Source organism: Chiloscyllium plagiosum, chromosome 28 (genome assembly GCF_004010195.1).
Source record: "Chiloscyllium plagiosum isolate BGI_BamShark_2017 chromosome 28, ASM401019v2, whole genome shotgun sequence".
Taxonomy (NCBI): Eukaryota; Metazoa; Chordata; class Chondrichthyes; order Orectolobiformes; family Hemiscylliidae; genus Chiloscyllium; species Chiloscyllium plagiosum.
In genome coordinates, this window is record NC_057737.1 from 35,696,582 (window position 1) to 35,716,975 (window position 20,394).

At 41.2% G+C, this 20,394-nt stretch overlaps 1 protein-coding gene across 2 annotated transcripts in view; it reads left to right on the forward strand.

The window, feature by feature from the left end:
• Positions 1-1,761: 1,761 nt before the first annotated feature.
• mks1 (MKS transition zone complex subunit 1) overlaps positions 1,762-20,394 on the forward strand; it is a 65,292-nt gene continuing 46,659 nt past the window's right edge. Inside the window, exons 1-5 of one of the 2 annotated variants that reach the window (XM_043718702.1) lie at positions 1,762-2,292; positions 5,289-5,416; positions 7,882-7,946; positions 12,473-12,625; positions 19,961-20,058. In XM_043718702.1, the coding sequence (XP_043574637.1) occupies positions 2,219-2,292; positions 5,289-5,416; positions 7,882-7,946; positions 12,473-12,625; positions 19,961-20,058 (518 nt within the window). In that variant the 5' untranslated portion in view covers positions 1,762-2,218. Of the gene's footprint in view, positions 2,293-5,288; positions 5,417-7,881; positions 7,947-12,472; positions 12,626-13,747; positions 13,840-19,960; positions 20,059-20,394 lie in introns of those variants that run through there. The other variant, XM_043718703.1, reaches the window with a different exon arrangement.

Below are 20,394 nucleotides of genomic sequence, written 5' to 3' on the forward strand. Positions count from 1 at the left end.
TCTAATCTTTAAAAAAAAGCCACTCATATCTACATTGTAAACCAACAGCAACCTGAATATACCAAACTGCAAATCTACTAAGTTTACATCCCCCATGAATTCCTGTATAGTAGTGAGACAGGGACTACTTATGATAGGAGAAAGTGAGGTCTGCAGACGCTGGAGATCAAAGCTGAAACTTTATTGCTGGAACAGCACAGCAGGTCAGGCAGCATCTAGGGAACAGAAGATTCGACGTTTCGGGCACTTATGATAGGCAAGGTATCCTCAGCATATCTTGGGAAGACAAAGTCACCAACTTTGAGGTCATCGTTCGTGAAAGCATACACAATTTTCAAAAAATATCTGCAGTGACTTGTCATCATCTGTCCAGAAACAATTACATGTGTGGTAATCTGGACACTGGGTCTAATCTACTGGATGTGTATATCTAGAGTCATAGAAATGTATGGCATGGAAACAAACCTTCGGTGCAACTTGTCCATGCCAACCAAATATCCTAACCTAATCTCGACCCTTTCTATTCATATACTCATCCAGATGCCTTTTAAATGCTGCAGTTGTACCAGCCTCCACCAATTCTTCTGGCAGCTCATTCCATACATGCACCACCCTCTGTGTGAAAAAGTTGCCCCTTGGATCCCATTTATATCTTTCCCCTCACTCTGTAGCTTTGGCTCTCCACACACATCTTTCTCTCCCCCCGGGAAAAGACTTTGTCTGTTTATACTATCCATGCCACTCTAAAATGTAGCACCTCAAATTTATCTAAATTAAACTCCATCTGCCACTCCTCAGCCCATTGGCTCATCTGATCAAGATCCTGTTGTACACTGAGGTAACCTTCTTCACTGTCCACTACACCTCCAATGTTGGTGTCATCTGCAAACTTACTACAACACACCTACAGGTGAGCTATGAAATAAGGAAACATTGAATCAGGCAATTCGGAGACAGCCATTGAATGTTGAGATCCCTGGAGAATGATTATTCAGAGGGGCTATCAAAAGAGGAGGGAAGAAATGGGAAATGTCTCAGCGCATTGCCTTTATCTGCAGCAAGTGCAACAGAGACTGCTGTGCAGGAGTAGGACTTCTGCATCACAGTAAGTGATGTTTAACAGAATTGACTACCAAAGTGCAAGCCATTGTCTCGTGATTTGGGAGGCTGACAAACTAATAAATCAGTAAGAAATTCTATGGAAAATTCTTTAATCAAAGTAAAATCAACATTCAGGAGATACTCAGAAGGTCAGTCAGCATCTGTGGAGACATAAATAAAGTTAATAGAGTTCAATGACCCCTTTTAAGCAATCATGTGGAGTTAAGTTGCAATCAGTCATGATCTTAGTAAATGACTGTGCAGCTCAAGTGTCTTACCCCTGTTATGTATGTTCACATACACATATAGAATGTCAAACTGACAGGGTGAGATGAAGTAAGATGGGAAGACACTTGTGATTGAGATAAATTCTGAAAATGGTTGGGCTGTAAATACTATGAAACACAAGAGTGATTCTATACATGTTATGATTGCTACCACGTAGCACCCAACATTCATGATTATACTTGAATTTTCCTGAGTACTGCAGGAACACTGGATTGCCATAATGTGTAGGTGCTCGTGTTGTACTGAGTGGACAAAATCAGAATTCACAGGACACCTGAAGAAGAGGGGCTGCCCTTCGAACGCTTGCGATTTCAAATAAACCTATTGCACTATAACCTGGTGTGGTGTGACTTCTGATTTTGAACATTGAATTGACAGTATAGAAAATAATCTCCCTTAGTTTGTTAAATTTCCTTTTTTCTTTATAATTTAAATGGTTATTGCTTGTGTCCCTTGAGGAAGGGCATCTCATTTGATAATTTTATTTGGTTGATGGGACTGAGCCAACCGAAAGAGAGTGAACAATTCTGGAGAGAGAGAGAGAGAGTGTGCAAGTTGCTGCGGTGTGAGCTGGTGGTTGACCAGGAGGACGGTCTGCAGCGGCAGTTGTCAGCTTGACTTGTCAGGGATATAGAGCGTTTGGACAGTTCATAACCGAGAGGCGTGAGAGCCGCCACCGCTGCTGCCCGAGCCGGGTGGGTGGGACACAGGGCTCCATCACGCCGCAGCCGGAGCTGAGGCGGGCTCCGCTCCCACACGAGCTGCAGGAGGATCCGGAGTGAGGCGTGAGGCCTACTCCGTTACCAAGGAAACCGCGGGGACAGCGGGCATGGCGTATTGCGGCGATGAGCGGGTGGAAGCGGTTTACCGGACCCGGGACCCGGTGAAAAATCTCCGGATCCGGTACGGGGCGAGGAGAAGATTAACCCGGGTTATTTTCTTCTGGGGTGGAAGAGAATGAGAATAACACGTTCTTTGGGCGGGAGGGGGAGAGGGTGTAGGAGTGAGGTGAACACCGTTGTGAGAATAATGAATATTTGGTTGTAAATGAGATGAATATAAGGTCAGGAAATGATCGTGTTTAATGTTTGAGGGGTGTGTAGAGTGTGATGGTGGGTCATATTATTGTGGGGTAGAGCATTCAGCTGTTGCATTTATTGAATAAAACTTGTTTTATTGCTTCAGTATGGAGAGGCGATGTCCTAAGTGGTATTATTATTAGACTTTTAACTCAGGGGACACTGATGGTGTCCTTGGAACTTGGGTTCAAAACATGTCAGATGGTGAAATAAACAACCGCCTTGAATTAAGAGTCTAACAATGACCATATAACCATTGTTGATAAAACTCATCAGTTTCACGAAAGACCTTATACTCCTAAGCTGCTGTCCATAACTGGTCTGCCCAACAAACCCACTGCAATGTGGTCGATTCTTAACTGCCCTCTGGAAAATCCTGGAAGCACAATAAGTGTTGGCCCAGCCAGTGGTATCCACATCCTGTGAACAAATAAAAGAAACATGTTCAGGACAGAAGAACATGGGAGTGGTTCCGGGTAGAACGGTACATAAGGATGATGTTTTTGGACGAGAAACTGACTAGATAGTTCTATTTTTCTAAACAAAAGCGAGATGTTGAGATGGAAAGTTGGATTCATGAAGGACAGCCAATGATCTCCATCGAAAACTTACCTGTGAAATGTTGCTTATCACTGTTGCACTTTGGCTAAAATTGCATTTATGTCAGAGTTACTCTGTCAAGCTGTCAAAAAATGTAGTGTTGGAAAAGAATAGCCGGTCAGGCAGCATCTGAGGAGCAAGAGAGTCAACATTTCAAGCATAAGCTCCTCATCAGGAATGTGTGAGTGTGTTGGCTGGGGGAGAACGGTGAGGAAAGGGGGCTGACATAAATGGGAGGGTGTGTGGAGCTGAGCGGAAAGTAGCTGGAAATGAAGGTGGGGATGATGGTGATATGTCAGAGTGGAGGGTGGAGCAGATAGGTGAGAATGAAGATGAACGGGTAGGGCAATGCCGAGTTGGAGGGTTGGATCTAGGATAAAGTGGGGGGAGGGGAGATCAGGAAACTGGTGCAATCAACATTGAACCCGTGTGATTGAAGGGTCCCACGGTGGAAGATGAGGTGTTCTTCCTCCAGGCATTGTGGGGCTAAACTTTGGTAGTGGAGGAGGCTTGGGACTTGCATGTCCTTAGCACTGTAGGAGGGGGAGTTGAAATGTTTGGCCACAGGGTGGTGGGGTTGATTGCGTGTCTCCTGGAGATGTTCTCTGAAACGTTCTGCAAGTTGAAGTCCTGTTCCCCAATGTACAGAAGACCACATGGAGAGCAACAGACACAGTAGATGAGACTTTTGGAGGTGCAGGAAAATCTCTGCCGAATGTGGAAGGATCCTTTGGGGCCTTGAATGAAGGTGAGGTGGGAGGTGTGGACAGAGGTTTTACAAGTCTTATGGCAGCAAGAGAAAGTGCCGGGAGTAGAGAGTGCATTGCTTGGGGATGGAGACCTAACGAGGAGGTCGTGGAGGGATATGGACTCTGCAGAATGCAGATAGGGGTGGGAAAGAAATATATCTCTCGTGGTGGGATCTGATTGTAGGTGTTGGAAATGGCAGAGGATAATGTGTTGTATCTGGAGGTTGGTCGGGTGAAAGTTGTGGACTGGGGGCGGTCTGTCCTTGTTGCGATTTGGAGGGGTGGGGTTCAATGGTGGCGGTGCAGGAACCCCACCCTTGAACTTTGCCCTTGAACCCCACCCCTCCAATTGCAACAAGGACAGAACCCCCTGGTCCTCAACTTCCACCCCACCAACCTCCGGATACAACGCATCATCCATTGCCATTTCCGCCACCTACAAACAGACCTCAGCACCAGTGATATATATTCCCTCCCCACCCCTGTCTGCATTCCACAGAGACCATTCCCCCTGTGACTTCCTGGATGGGTTCATGCCCCCCACCAACCCACCCTCCACTCCTGGCACCTTCCTTTGCCAATGCAAGAGGTGCAAAACCGACACCCACACCTCCCCCTTCACTAATATCCAAGGCCCCAAATGATCCTTCCATTTCCGTCAGAGATTTTCCTCCACCTCCAAACACCTCATCTACTGTGTCCGTTGCTCTCAATGTGATCTCCTGCACACTGGGGAGACAGGACGCTAATGTGTGGAACATTTCAGAGAACATCTTTGGGACACAAGCATTCAACCCCACAGCTCTGTGGTCGAAAACGTCAACTCCCCCTCCCAGTCCGCCAAGGACATGCAAGTCTTGAGCCGCCTCCACCACCAGATTCTAGCCACTGGACACCTGGAAGAAAAACACCACCTCTTACACCTTGGGACCCTCCAACCACACGGGAATCAATGTCGATTTCACCAATTTTCTGATCTCCCCTCCCCCCACTTTATCCCAGATCCAACCCTCCAACTCGGTACAGCCCTCTTGAATTGTCATACCTGTGCCTCTTCCTTCCCATCTATCCACTCCACCCTCCACTCTGACCTATCACTATCATCCCCTTACCTTCATCTACCTATCACATTCCCAGCTACCTTCCTCCTCACAACCCCACCCTCTCCCATTTATCTCTCAGCCCCGCTTGGCCCCCCACCCCACCATATTCCTGAGGAAGAGCTTATACTCGAAACATTGAATCTCCAGCTCCTCGGATGCTACCTGATGACCAGCTGTGCTTTTCCAGCACCACCCTTTTTGACTCTGATCTCCAGCATCTGCAGTCCTCACTTTCTCCTCACTCTGTCAAGCTTCCTAGCAGGTTATTCATAGTATTAATAAGTTTATTGTTAACCAGACAATTTCAATAATTTAAATGTTAAGTTGACTGAAGCAAGAAGTTAAGTGTGTTCAATTTTGTTTTGAAGTGTGTGGCTTCAACGGGTAACCCCAACGGCAGTCTTCACTCAACATGTTCTGCAACCAGCAATTCAACATGGACAAAATCTCATTGAAATGTCTACGTTTGACACCCAGTCTTCAGGCAGAATGACAGGTAAACTCCACATTTATCACATGCAGTCATTGAGTCATACAACACAGAAATGGACCCTTCAGTCTAACCAGTCCATGCCTAACATAATCCCAAACTAAACTAGTCCCACCATTCTGCTCCTGGCCCATATCCCTCCAAACCTTTCCAATCTTTTAAATGTTGTAATCGTACCTGTGTCCACCACTTCCTCAGGAAGTTTATTCCACATGCGAATCACACGCTGTAAAAAAAAAACCCTTATATCTTTTTTTAAATCTCTCTCCTCTCATCTTAAAAATGTGCCCCCCCAGTCTTGAAATTCACCATCTTAGGGAAAAGACAACTACCATCAACTCTACCTATACCTCTCATTATTTTCAACTTCTCAAGTTCCTATGTGGATTTTGCTTTCCTTGTTATTTGAATTACCAACTTGTTCCAAAGTGAGTTTAACATGGGATAATAGAGTTATAGGCCACTGCATCTTATAACAGTTTGGTTGAGAGTGTAGAGATATGTTATGCTGTATGACATTTGAGACAGAGTGATTATATTGTTAGTAAAGACAAGCTAACTCTTTCATTAGCATTTCTATATTACTGTCCTCAAACTAATGTCTTCGCACATCTCCAGATTTGGGTGTATGCTGTCCTCAGTTTTGCTCTGCAGTTGAGTGCTCGAAGATTAGCTATAAGTGTTCTTTTTCTCTAAGGCTAAGTGCCTCAGGGAGCATTCGAGGCCCAACCACCTTCAGGTGAACCATCAATAACTTTTTCTCTATCATAAGATCTAAAGTAGGAATGTTCACTGATTGCAGAATTATAATCCCATCTAAGGTTATTATTGGGAAAGTTGGATCCCAAAGTGAAGTCTGCTTTGGTAATCATGTTTGTTTTGGTTTTAACAAGGGGTCGGTTTCCCTTTGATACACAAGTGTGCAAATTTTGTCTTAACAATAAAACAAATTAATTTTGCAAAATAAATTATAATAAAATAGAATGAACAATCTATTTACTTAAAGCACAAAATTCAAGTGTTTTAAATATGCAGTAAAAGTATAATCCTGTTAATCCCAAAATAGTCCTGTACCAATTCCAAAAAAAACCAAGTCTCTTACAAAACAGCCAATAGCAATCCTTCTACAATACTCACATCAGCATTCCTTGGTTAACACCTCAGTAGGTTTTTGGTAACAATGACTTTGGCTCCTAGACCAGGACCTCTAATAACTTTATTCCTGGAGTTGTCATACATCTGAGTTTAAACAAATTCGCCTTCATGTTTTCTTTAGGATTTTATCTCAATATTTCCAGCCTGGGGCTGTCATTAATTCCTTACTCTAATGTAGTCTAGTTTACCATATTCTCCCCTCCTTAATTCCATCACTATTCAAATATACTTGCCCACTTGAATCTTGTCTTAATTTCCTTCTTTTAACCTGTTCTAAGATATTTCCTCATTCTATTCTTACTGTCGTCCCATTTCCCTATCCCTGTATCAGTCGAAGTAAACACTCAGAGACACAGTACGACTTTACCTTCATATTTATTCAGGGCTCTGAGAGACAGACAGAGAGAGAGAGAGAGAGAGAGAGAAAATGATTGTGCATATGCACAGAGCCCTGAGTTCTCAGTCTTCTCTCGAACAGCAGATTCTTAAGGAATTATATAGTTACTTACAGGGAGCACCAGACAAAAATGGTAACATCTTGTTGGGTGACCGTTACAATCAGCGAACATCAACAGGAAAGATTAAGCCATCTGGCTTTATACTTGAATGTTCTTAACCTTGTTAACTGGTATTACACAATGGATGCTTTTTACCTCGTTAACCCACTACCCTTGCCTCCAGAACCTCTTTGTTTACTGCAAGTTCTTATCTGGTCAAAGTCATTCTAGCTGAGCAGTTATCATGCAACCCAAAACTTAACTCTTTCCCTACCTGCTCATACCTTATACACTTTCTCATTACCACCACTGGAATATTGCCTATCCCTAAGCTATTTCCCACTCTGAAACATTCCTCCATTCTATCTTGATATGTAATAATGCTTTTCAGCATTCTCTCCTTACCCATGGTGAGGTATTACCCATTTTTCCTTATCTATGCAGAGATACATAAAGTAAAAATTGCCATAGTCCCAGAGGACCAAAGGGCTGCTCTCTCATTTAGAGAAAGAAACATTATGCTGGTTTAACCTGATGGTTACTATGTCTCAGGTAAGAGGCAATGTCAAGAAGGTGGGCTCTTCATGTTGATCACAGCCAGTACATAAATTGAAACCACATTATGCTGTCACAAATTAGCCATATAACTGACTGGGCTAACTGACACACTCCACCTAGCACACAGAGAATCCCCTATTGTTTCCTTACCTATACTAAGATGTTCTCCTACTCTATCTTTAACTATGCCAATGTATTCCTTAATTTTGTCCTTTTTTGAGACTGCAACAATATTTGTCGTTTCTTTCCTTCATTTTTTAGGTGGTTATCGGACACATGACCAGGAGGAGGTTGTGGTGGGTTGGCAGGAGAAGCTATTCAGTCAGGTAACTCATCTGTCATTTTACTGTGAAATCAGAACAATAGTGATTGATTTTGAAGTTTACTGTTAAGGCGGAAGGATATTATTTGAGGGATATATTTCACTTTATATCTTTGCTTTACAATATATTTTTAAAACAAACAACCGTAAATTATAGATTAGAAGCAGCCCTATGCTAGCATCAGGTCCACTAAATTACATAATTTCATTTAATCAAATTGAATTCATAAAGCAGTCACTATTTCAAGACTAGATTGACAGATTTAGTGCTCTGAGTGTGCTGGTGTGGTAGGATTTGTGGGGCACAATCATGTTGGTGTGATATAGAGGAGACTGATTGACCTCAGACTATTCTATAGGTGGTCTGTAACCTTACCACTGAAGTCATTGGGAAGTAAAGATGAAGCTTTTATTCCCCTTACATATTAAAAATTTGTTAGGTACTGCTTCTACTCCAATGACCAAATGGGAGGCAAGCCATTTTATTTGCACAGATTTGACTATTGAGCAAGGCAGCAACGCTGAGCAGTTGCTCAGTGCAGTAAATGCCGAACAGTGAGGGATTGGAGAGTGAGGGCAGATCGCAGAATCATTAGAGTAGTTGTACCACAGAAAGAGGCCATTAAACCTATTGTGTCTATGCTGGTTTTCTACCCAGTTTGCGACCTCCACTTGGTGCTAATTCCTTGTTTTTCCCTCTAACCCTGCAATTCTTTCCCTTTTTCAAATAATAATCAAATTACCTTTCAAAAGCGTCTATTAACCATGTCTCCATCTCTTACCAGCATATTTTAGATTCTAACTACCTGTAGCATTAAAAGGGTTTTTCTCACATTGCCACTGCTAACTTTTAGCATTCACATTAAACCTTTCCTTTCTCGATCCTTTCACCATAGGAACAGTTTCTCCCTATCTAGTATGTCCATGCCCCTCATGATTTTGAACATCCTTATCTTGGCTAACTCTTCTCTTATGCAAGCAATGTCAATTTCTCCAATCTTTCTACGTAACTGAAGTTTCTATACATACAGACAAGGAAGTACACCACCTTGGCTGGGACAACACACACATCCTAGGTCAGGTGAAACAAAGACATGCCTGAGAATTCTTAGAGGCATAGCATTCTAACCAGAACTCCATCAATAAACACATCGATTTCGATCCTATCTACCTTCCCTTGAAAAAAAGAACCAAAAATGACATCACCCACCTTAACAAAGGAAGACTTATATATAGGGAGATGGGACATACCACCAGCACTTCACTGGAGACTCTCACTGATGATATTACCTAGTATGGTGACAAAACATCTGAAAACATCAGTGAGCTAACTTACATACTGAACTTTCTCATCCCGCGAACCATGTTTTGAGAATCTTTTTGCATTATCTCTAATTTCTTCAAATCCTTCCTAAAGTATGATGCCCAGTCTTAGATGAAAAAAAACATCCAGTTCAGGCCTTACCTATATTTTATACAGGTGTACCATAAATTGCTTTTTTACTCTGTATGTCTGTTGATAAAACCCACGTTGCTGTCCCACCCAGACCCATATGCTTTTGTGTCTTTTTCAGCAAAGCCTTGACAAGGTCTCACATAGGAGACTTACAAAGAAGGCAAATGCACATGGAATACAGGGTGATTAATAAAGAACATTTAACATTGGCTCATTTGTAAGAGATAGAGATGGCTGAAAGTTGCTTTAGTGACTGGAAGCCACTGTCTGGTGACATGCTACAGGAATCTGTGCTGATTCTCCTATTATTCATCATTATATACATTACATAGATGACTGTGTCGGGGCTGGATTAGTAAGTTTGCAGATGACACAAAGATTGGTAGGGTGGTTAACATTGAGTTTGGGGTTCTTTAGGCTCCAAGAAGATATCAACCAGATGGTCAAGTAGACAGATAAATGACAGATGAAATTTAACTCTGAAAAGTGTGAGGTGATACACTTTGGAAGCAGTAATTTGACAAGGAAGTATTCAATGTACAGCATGAACTAAGAAGTTCTGTGGAACAAAGAGACCTCTGAATGTTTGTCCATAAATCTCTGAAGGTGATGTTAGGCTGGTGAAGAATGCTTATGGGGCACTTGCCTTTATCAATCAAGATATAGGAGAAAGTGAGGACTGCAAATGCTGGAGATCAGAGCTGAAAATATGTTGCTAGAAAAGCGCAGCAGGTCAGGCAGCATCCAAGGAGCAGGAGAATCGACGTTTCGGGCATGAGCCCTGACTCCTGAAGAAGGGCCCATGCCTGAAACGTCGATTGTCCTGCTCCTTGGATGCTGCCTGACCTGCTGCGCTTTTCCAGCAACACATTTTCAGCTCAATCAAGATATAGATGACAAAAACATGGAAGTTACATTGGAGTTATGTTTAACTTTGGTGAGACCACAACTAGAGTACTATGTGCAGTTCTGCTCACCACATTCAAATTACACTGAAGTGGGTGCAGAGGTGATTCACCAGGATGCTGCCTGGGGTGAAAAATTGAAGTTACAAGGAAAGGGTGGACTGGCTTGGTTCGTTTTCATTGGAGCAGAGAAGATTGAGTGCTGAAATGATTGGGGTGTACAAGATTATGGGGGGGGCATGGACAGAGTGGGTATGGTGTAGCTATTCTCCTCAGTTGAAGGGTCAGTTATGAGGTGACATCGGTTCAAGGTGAGGGACAGGATGTTTAGGTGTGGATGTGAGGGAGAGCGTATTTATCTAGATGGTGGCGATGGTCTAGACTGTGCTGCCTGGGAGGGTGGAAGAGGCAAATTACCTCTCGTTCTTTAAAAAGTGCTTGCATGATCACTTGGCATGTCATAATATTTAAGGCGATGGGCCAAGTACCAGCAAATGGGATTAGGTTGAAAGTCAGGTGTTTGTCGGTGTCGGAAACCTCGACGGGCCAAAGGGCCTCTTCTGCACTGTGATTCTATGCTTTTCTTTTTGATGTGTACTATTTTATTTTATATTGTCTCTCTGTTTGACCTACCCAAATGAAAAGCCAAACTTCAAAATGATGCTGAAGTGTAGCAACTCTCCATGCACTGTCCCTGACAAATTATCCCCTCACATCTTTTATAATTGTTGTACTCTCTTAAATCTCAATTATATCTTTCTATGTGCCTTCTCTGCAGGCATAACACCATATTCTGCATTCTGTTCTATTACCCTGACGTACTTATGTAAGGTATGATTTGTCTGGATAGCATGCAATACAGTATTTCTCACTGAATCTCAGTACGTGACAATAGTAAATCAAATCAAACCCCTCTGCATTGAATTTCATCTGCTTCTTATCCACAAATTCTAACACATTCTGGGGAATTCTTGCATTTTTTTTGTAATATTTCCAAGTTTCCAAGTATAAATTTGTAAGTTGTGCCCTGGAGAAGGAGATCCAAGTCAGTCGTATAAGTCAGGGGTCCATTGTTTATTACACTGATTAAGAATCTCATTTACCTCCATTCTGAGAAGGCAAAGATTTTTAACACAATTCAGCCAATCTCATATCCATGGTTGTACGGTCCATGAACTCTACTTTGCTCGCATCTGTTGTGAGACATATTATCAAATGTCTTTTGGAAGTCCATGTACACCATGTTAACAACATTACCCTCATCAACCTGTTACGTTATCAAAAATCATGTGAAAGTTAGTTAAATACAATTTGCCCTTAAACCATACTGATTTTCCTTACTGAACTCACATTTGTTTATTAGCTTTGTCCTGAATTATCATTTCTAAATGTTTTCTCACTACTAAGGTTAAACTGAATGGTATGTAGTTGTTGGACTTGTGTTTATACTGTACATCCTTTTATGAATGAAGGTGTATGTAACTTTTTGCCATTCTCTAATCTTCTGATAACAGTCTTGAAGCTCAGGAAAATTGGAAAATTAAAGCCACTGTGTTCACAGTTGCCACACTCACTTCCTTTGGTATCCTTGGATGCATCTTATTTGGTCCTAGTGCCTTATCAACTTTTAAGTAGACAGGCAATCCATTAACCATCCCCACCTCCCCCACATCAATTTTAAATTATTCATGATTCTGAGCCTCATGTTTCATCATGATCTGCATCTTCTTTCCTCATAAAGGCAGATGCCAAGTATATATTTATAACTCAGGTATGCCTCTATATCTATATGTCAATCCTCTAATCAGTTCCACTTCTATTTGTATGCCTGCAGAGGGCTTGCAGAAATTGGTGATTTGAAAAGAACATTTTTTTCTTCTCTTCATTCGTGAGATGAGGGCATCACTGGCTAGGTCAGCACTTATTGTCTATCCCTAATTGCCCAGAGGGCAGTTGAGTCAACCACAGAACTGTGAGTCTGGAGTCACATGTAAGCTAGACCAGGTAAGGATGGCAGTTTTCTTTCCTAATTCCACCATCTACCTTGGAAGGATTCAGACCTAGGTCTCCAGAGTATTACCTGGGTAGCTGGATTAACGTTCCAGTGATAATACTACTAACCTGTCACCTCCCCTAAGAATTTTCTAGAATATTCTGTTTTCATTATAGTTTGAAATTGATCTGTTCAAGAGCGAACATGCCTGTCAGAGTCCTTTGGACTTCCAGTATCGCAATGAGATCCTGTCTTTGGAGGAAACAGAGAAGAAGAACTTCCGAATCTTCACCTGTACTGACTTCGACCGATATACCAACATGCAAGAGGTACTGAAACTCAGTCATTGCTGCATTTTTATGTTAAAAATGGTCAACAATTCAGCAGACCAGGATCAAATTGAATTGCTAAGATTGCTTATAGCAGACAAATCCTGATCTTCCAGTTAATGTAATCTCTGTGGTTTTTCTGGAACTTCAAAACAAGGTAATATAGTGTTCACAGTACAGATTATAAGCATCTGATAGTGTTCCTCTGGTACTGTATATTGAATAAAAGAAAGTTTAAATAAGTTTGAAGACAACCTGATATATTGTTTGTGAAATACTATTGTTTAACCAAAGAATAATGTCAGTTGCGCTCTCTTAGAATTGGGAAACATCTCTAGAATAAGTAAAACAACATATTGAGGTTGGTTAACTTCATGATAGTGTGACTCGTACTCAAGATCATGTCTATCTGGTCAGAAAGTATTTTGAGAATGGATGAAGATGAATCTCAGGAGCAAACAAAAAAACTATCATTTGGTGAGTTGTGTTTTGCATAAAACCTTCACTATACTGTCTGCCTCTACTGATTCCAACATCTCTTCTTCCAAGCACTTTCTTTATTGGTGCCAAAGACTACTATTTAAACAAGACCGGGTTCCTTAAAATGGGAATGTTACTTTTTATGCATTTAATGGTGATTTATTGTCTGAAATTGAATAAAAACTACTGTTGATATAAATAGTAAGCTACAGAATTATCGGCAAGCTTGTTAGTATTAGAATAGCAGAAGGATGTCACCAGATATTGTAATTTGAGGTGCATTACATGACCCTCCATCTTGCAAGCATTGTCTATTTACAGTGTTTATCACATCTTTCTATTTTGATGTCATGGAAGATGAATTTCAAATTTTAGACAAAAATTTTAAAAAGGAGTCTTTGATTTTTAGATGTTGGTTATAGAACTGTTAATATTGGACCAGTGTTTCTGGAATTGTGCAGATTTGCTGAGTAGTACAAATAGGAAATCTTCATTGCAGTACATTGCAGGGGCTGTGAGAGTTACACATCAACTTATCTAAAAGTTTTGAGAGTGTTGAGATTTTGGAGAAGATTTATTACTCAGGTTGTGGATCAGGTTGTAAATTTGCTCACTGAGCTGGTAGATTTGTTCTCAGACATTTTGTCATCTTGCCAGGTAATATCGTCAGCGAGCGTCCAGTGAAACGTTGGTGTTCTCTCCCACTTGCTGTTTATCTATCTTGACTTGTTGTGGTAGGTGATATCGCTTTTGATTCTGTTTCAGAAAGGTTGGTAAATGGAGTCCAAATCTATATGTTTTTTAATGGAGTTCCAGTTTGAATGCCAGGTCTCTAGGAATTTCCGTGCATATCTTTGTTTAGCCTGTCCAAGAATGGATGTGTTGGCACAATCAAACTGGTGTCCCTCTTCGCCAGTGTGTACGGATTCCAGTGATAGTGGTCATTGCAATCCTGTGCACAGTATCATAGTGGTTATACTGCTGGTTTAGTAATCCAGAGGCCTGGACTTGTAGTCAGCCTTAAAAGTGGAAATCCTATGGCATTAATGAACAGGCTGAAGACCAATTCTTATACACTATAAAATTTCAGTAGCAGAACAGGAAAGTATACCAAGGAATTTTCTAGAGCTTTTAACAGAACATGATACATAATAATCCAATAAAAAGCCACATATTTCTAAACCTACACACAACATAAACAGAGACATCTATAAAAATATAATCAAATACCCACCACCATTTCAATTACGTTACAAAAGGGAAGTGAATTCCCAGTGGGATTTGGTGATTTTTGTTTTGCTGGAATGTTTGTTACTCAGCTGTAGAATATGATTATTCTGGAGGGTCAGTTGTGGTATAAGAAAATGGCAACTTACTGTGCAGTAGTGAATTGTCCTTCAGCTGATCTGGCCTACATGTGACTCCAGAACCAGATGCAATGTGGTTGACTGTCAACTGCCATTTGAAATGACCTAACAAATAGTTCAAAGGCAGCTACGGATGGGCAAGAAGTGCAGGCCAGCTAGTGACACCCACATCCCATGAGTGAATAATAGTAACAGAATATGATAGCGTCTCACAAATAGCACAATACGAAGGTCAGCCTGACAGTTGTTCTCCCCCCCACCATCAGTATTATTAATTTCCAATAGTAGGACTAATTCCTCCATGTGCCAATAGGTACTTCACACAGATGATTCAATTCTTTATTTTTGCCTCTTGAGGCAAGCTCCAGCATCTGTAACAGTTCCTGCAGGTTTGGCTCTCAGCTGCTGTAAGTACCCATACTGAGGTCAGAACTTTACTGAATGTACTTATGTTTCTGTTTTTATAATTGATGTGGAAGACCCATGCAAACTTTTCACCCACTTTGGTCAGGGTAAGAGATCATGTTGCAGCTGCACTGAGAGCAGCCCAGACTTAGGCTGCAGGAGCTGGCACTTTAATTGTAGCAGATTGAGAAACCTTCGACCTCTGATGATATTTGAGGGATGGAGCATTGAAGTCTGAGTTTTTGCAGTGCGATGTTTTCTCATCTCTTTGTCCTCCTATTTTAAGAAAGGGCTCAAACGGCATTACCTCAGTCAATGATAAGAAGTGGTGCTGGACAGGGAAGTGTGTCAAGTAGAATCATCATTTTGTTGGACCCCTTGAAACATTGTAAGGATCCATGGACCCCTGGATGTGAATTTCTGATTTACAGATAGAAACAGGCTATTTGGTACAACAGTCCTGATATTGTAATTCACACAAACCTTCTCTCAGGAGAAAGTGAGGACTGCAGATGCTGGAGATCAGAGTCAAAAAGTGTGGTGGTGATGAAGAGCTTATGCTTGAAATGTCGACTCTCCTCCTCGGATGCTGCCGGACTGACTGTGCTTTTCCAGCACCACACATTTTGACCATGAACCTTCTCTCAGCCTACTTCACTTTAAAGGATTTGTCGATGATCTTCTCACAGAAGTAAATGCTGCTGATACTGCAAATCTGAAAGAAAAACCATGAGACCTGGAGAAACTCAGTAGGTTTGACACCTTCCATAATAAGAGAAACAAGTTAATGTTTTGATTCAGTTTGACTTCTTCAGAATGGGAGAGTGGTGAATTCCTGTGTTGAGAAAAAAGGAAAATATGTCAGAAGCATGATGGCATCATTGGAATAGGTATGATGGAGGTGGAGAATGGAATGGATTCATTAGACAAGAAGCACACTGTGAGAATGTGGAGTCAAAGTAACTAGTAATGGTGAATTTGTCATGAATATTAGCTGACAGTCCTTTCATGTATATGAAAACAGAAGTTGAAGAAGGGAAAGGAAGAGTGAGAGATAAACCAGATAAAGCTGAGAAAAGGGTGGACATTTTGAAGCAAAATGGATTTATTTTCTAGTTCTAGATGAAAGCAGGAAGCAGAACTGAAACAGTCTTTGATGTACCAGAAAAACAGGAAGCCTGAGTAAGAATGGAACAAGAAATATTCCACAAGTCCCACAAAAAGACAGGCAAAGTAGGGCCAATTGAGATTAACTACACATTGACTTGGAAGGAATTAGATTAATTAAAGGAGAAATTCAGTGAGAGAAGAGGCTCTGCCGGACAGAGGGTGGTGGTGTGAATGTGAACTATTGAGACCTTCATTTAAGGAATAAGTGGAGAGCCCTCAGACCATCCTACTGAGGAATGGAAGTGCAGAGGGATTATGTATCCAGAATGGTGGTGGTTAGGGCCAGAAAACTGCAAATCTTTGAGATGCTGTAGGGCATTAGAAGAATCGCAAATGTAATTGGGAAGAGCTTGGACACGGGTAGAAGAAGAGAGTCAAAGTGGGAAGAACTAAACTGGAGTGTAGGCATAGACTAGAATGATGAGTCTGGAAGATCAGTTCTGTTTCTGGATTGGGGAAGAACATAAAAATGTTCTGTATTAAATTGGGGAACTATGAGGTAGAGGGAAGATTTCTAAAGGAGATGAGGTCATTGACAATCTGGAAATAATGGCTTGATGTTCAGGCATGGGGTCACTGTCTAGGGGAAATAGGAAGAAGTATCAGGTAGTTGACATTTAGCCTCTGCTACATAGAAGACTATGTACTATTCTTGTGGCCAGGTTTGTTAACAAAGTCAGAGTTAGACCTGAGAGAACAGAGTACAGCAGGTTCAGAGGTAGTCAGCAGAGATATTTAAGGTGGTTGATTTCACGCTGACAGTTCTTGATGATGAGATTGTGAATAGGTCAAAGACCAGATGGAGGAGTCCATGTGAAGGGAGAATATTGGACACCCGTGAAAGAGTCCATGGATTTGAAGGCAGGGACATCTGACAGCAGAAGTGGACATAGAGGTGAAGGTGACTGAGATAGGGTTCAGTGTTTTGCCGCTCCTGAAATTCATTGAGGTGGGGGTGTAAAGATATAAAACTGAGACTTTTGTTGAGTGCAGATTGTTCAGTATGGGACAATGGAAACTCAGAGTATAGTGAATTCACAACAAGAGATGGAATAAGGTGAAAGGTGGGTCAGAGGAACTGGATGGGAAAGGGTCAAGAGGGATGTTGGCACCCATAAATTGTTGGAGCTATCATTCTTCAACATCATTATTTCTCCATACTATGTCTATGTACACTGAATGTATCCTTTTCTTTTTCCTTTTATTTCTTTCTTCACTTATTGTTTATCTATACTGGCTAGAATCAGAGATGTACAGCACTGAAACAGACCCTTCGGTCCAACTCGTCCGTGTTGACCAGATAACCTAACCCAATCTAGTCCCACCTGCCAGCACCTGGCCCATATCCCTCCAAACCCTTCCTATTCATATACCCATCCAGATGCCTTTTAAATGTTGTAATTGTACCAGCCTCCACCACTTCCTCTGACTGCTCATTTCCATACACCACAACTACTTGAAAACGTTACACATTAGGTCCCTTTTAAATTTTTCCCCTCTCACCCTAAACCTATGCCTTCAAGTTTTGGACTCCCCACCCCGGAAAAAGACCACGTCTGTTTACCCTATCCACGCCCCTCATGATTTTATAAACCTCTATAGGTTATCTCTGACGTTCCAGGGAACAGCCTTTATCTATAGCTCAAATCCTCCAACCCTGATAACATCCTTGTAAGTCTTTTCTGAACCCTTTCAAGTTTCACAACATCCTTCCTATAGGAGGGAGACCAGAATTGTACACAATGTTCCAAAAGTGGCCTAACCAATGTCCTCTGAAGCTTACCCTTCAGTCCAAATCGTTCATGCCGACCAGGTATCCTAAACTAATCTAGTTTCATTTGCCAGCATTTGGCCCATCTCCCTCCAAACCCTTCCCATTCATGTACCCATCCAGGTGCCTTTTAAATATTGTAATTTTACCTACCTCCTCCACTTCCTTTGGCAGCTCATTCTGTGCACACACCATCCTCTATATGAAAAAGTTGTTCCTTAAGTTCCTTTCATCTCTTTCCCCTCTCACCTTAAACCTATGCCCTTCAGTTTTGGACTCCCCGACCCTGGGGAAAAAGACCTATTCATGCCAACCCTTCCCATTCATTTACCCATCCAGGTGCCTTTTAAATATTGTAATTTTACCTACCTCCTCCACTTCCTTTGGCAGTTCATTCTGTGCACACACCATCCTCTATATGAAAAAGTTGTTCCTTAAGTTCCTTTCATCTCTTTCCCCTCTCACCTTAAACCTATGCCCTTCAGTTTTGGACTCCCCGACCCTGGGGAAAAAGACCTATTCATGCCCTTTATAATTCTATAAACCTTTATAAGGTCACTCTGAAGCTCCAGGAGGAAATAGCCTCAGCCTCTCCTTATAGCTCAAACTTTCCAACCCCAGCAAGGTCCTTGTAAATCTTTTCTGCACCCTTCCAAGTTCAACAACATCTTTCATAAAGCAGGGAGACCAGACGTTTTCATACCAGTCCAGTTCCTCAAACTCATGCAGCATATACTAGACTGTAGCCCAGCTGTTATGTCTTCATTTCACACATTTTCATCCTCCCCTTCTTTTCCACAATTTGATGGTCTATTTCTTTTAGCACGTGTTGTCCTTTTATCTTTTATTCCAAACCATTTGGATTCTGTTTCTGCTGTCATTGTTTTCTCTAATGAATCCGTCTAATCAGCAATCCGTCATATCTTCATCCTTCCCTATCCTTTCTATTGTGTTATTATCCGCAATGTTTATTTGCTATATCTCTTCTTCATGCAGCCATTTATGCGATTCCTTCCTGGAGATTACTGTCTCCATTAGCCCATTTTATTTTGAATACAATGTACTTTACTGCACTAAGAATTTAACTGTTGTTAAGAGGTCTTTCCATACAGTTGATAACTATTTATTTCATGATCTTTTTAAGTTTATTTTTGTTCCTTACCTTGATCTGACCTTTGTTGTCCTCTACAATTACTTTCATCGTCGAACATGTTGTTTTCACAAGATTCCTCTTCCCATTTCTTCTACACCCCTCTCCACAACTCCCATGCTAAAAATGTATTCTAATACAGATAGAATTTTCTCTCAATATCAGACTATTTATAATGTTAAAATATGACAAGTTTTGCATACAGTTAACACCAGAACTCACATCTGAATTGTTGAATTTGGTCCTTTTACTGGAAAAGTGATGGGACATACTGATTTTAATAAGATAAGCATCACATTTCATTCTTTTCTTTGTATGGATGTGTTGCTGTTTTCTGTATTATTTTTACAGAAACACTCCTTTCATGTTTAGTGCATAAGCCAAGTGCTTTCTTCATAAAATGTTGGTATGATATTTATCCAGGGCCATTGAAGTCAAGGCCAATACTTTGCTAGCACAAAATTCACACTCAGCTGCCAGCAGGAGATAGTAGTTAATTTTTCTTGTCCTTTTGATCCTAGCCCACTGAGATAAATGTCAAAGATCAGTTACTCGAGGACAAACTGTGAATCAAATCTAGATTCTTGTACACTGAATAGATAGATTCTCACAGTCTAGAAGAAACCCATTCAGCTCATTGCATCTGCCTTGGTCTTTAAAGGAGCTATTCAATTAGTCACACTCCCCTTCCCCGAGAGTTTTTTTTTGCTTTTCAAGTAAATATCAAATTCCCTTTGAAAGTTACGATTGAATCTGCTTCCATCAGCATTTTAGTACTAGAGCAGGCAGCTCATTGACTCAAAGAGATTGGTACAAAGCTTTCCTTTAACCTTCCACACCATGTATTGTGACTGGCTAAGAAATAGAGAAGCTGGTGACCATTATAGGGTTCTCTAAGTGACAATGTGACCCTGGTTACAGAGCTATGTAAATACTGAACCAAACTGAAGTTGTGCCAGCTGATGGTAGTAAATGTGTATCCTGTTTTCCAGTATTCTCAGTCTACGACCACATCAGCAAAGGAGGTTCCATCGTATCTGGCACAAAGGATGTCACATGTTCGACGCAGAAGGCAGGAGCGCAGAATGATGTAAGTGGAGAGATGGCAAATATTCATTTGATAAAGCAGTGGAAATATTGAAGTTTTTGTTCTAAACAGAGATACAATTTAAATATCTCTTTAAATATGGAGTACCTTATGCCAGCTCAGTAAAATGCTAAGCATTTTGCTTCAGTTGTTTTGAGTCTTTATTTGGGTCTATGTGTTAGTTGTAAATGGAGTGTTTTGAACCATAGCCTGCTACTGTGTGTGAATCCTTCAGTAAGTCCAAATTTATAAAGGCATTCCTTGCTGCATTTTTTCTTTCATCTGTCTATGAAGCAACCAATCTGTTTTGATTTTCCTATTATCATTCTCTTTCTAGTC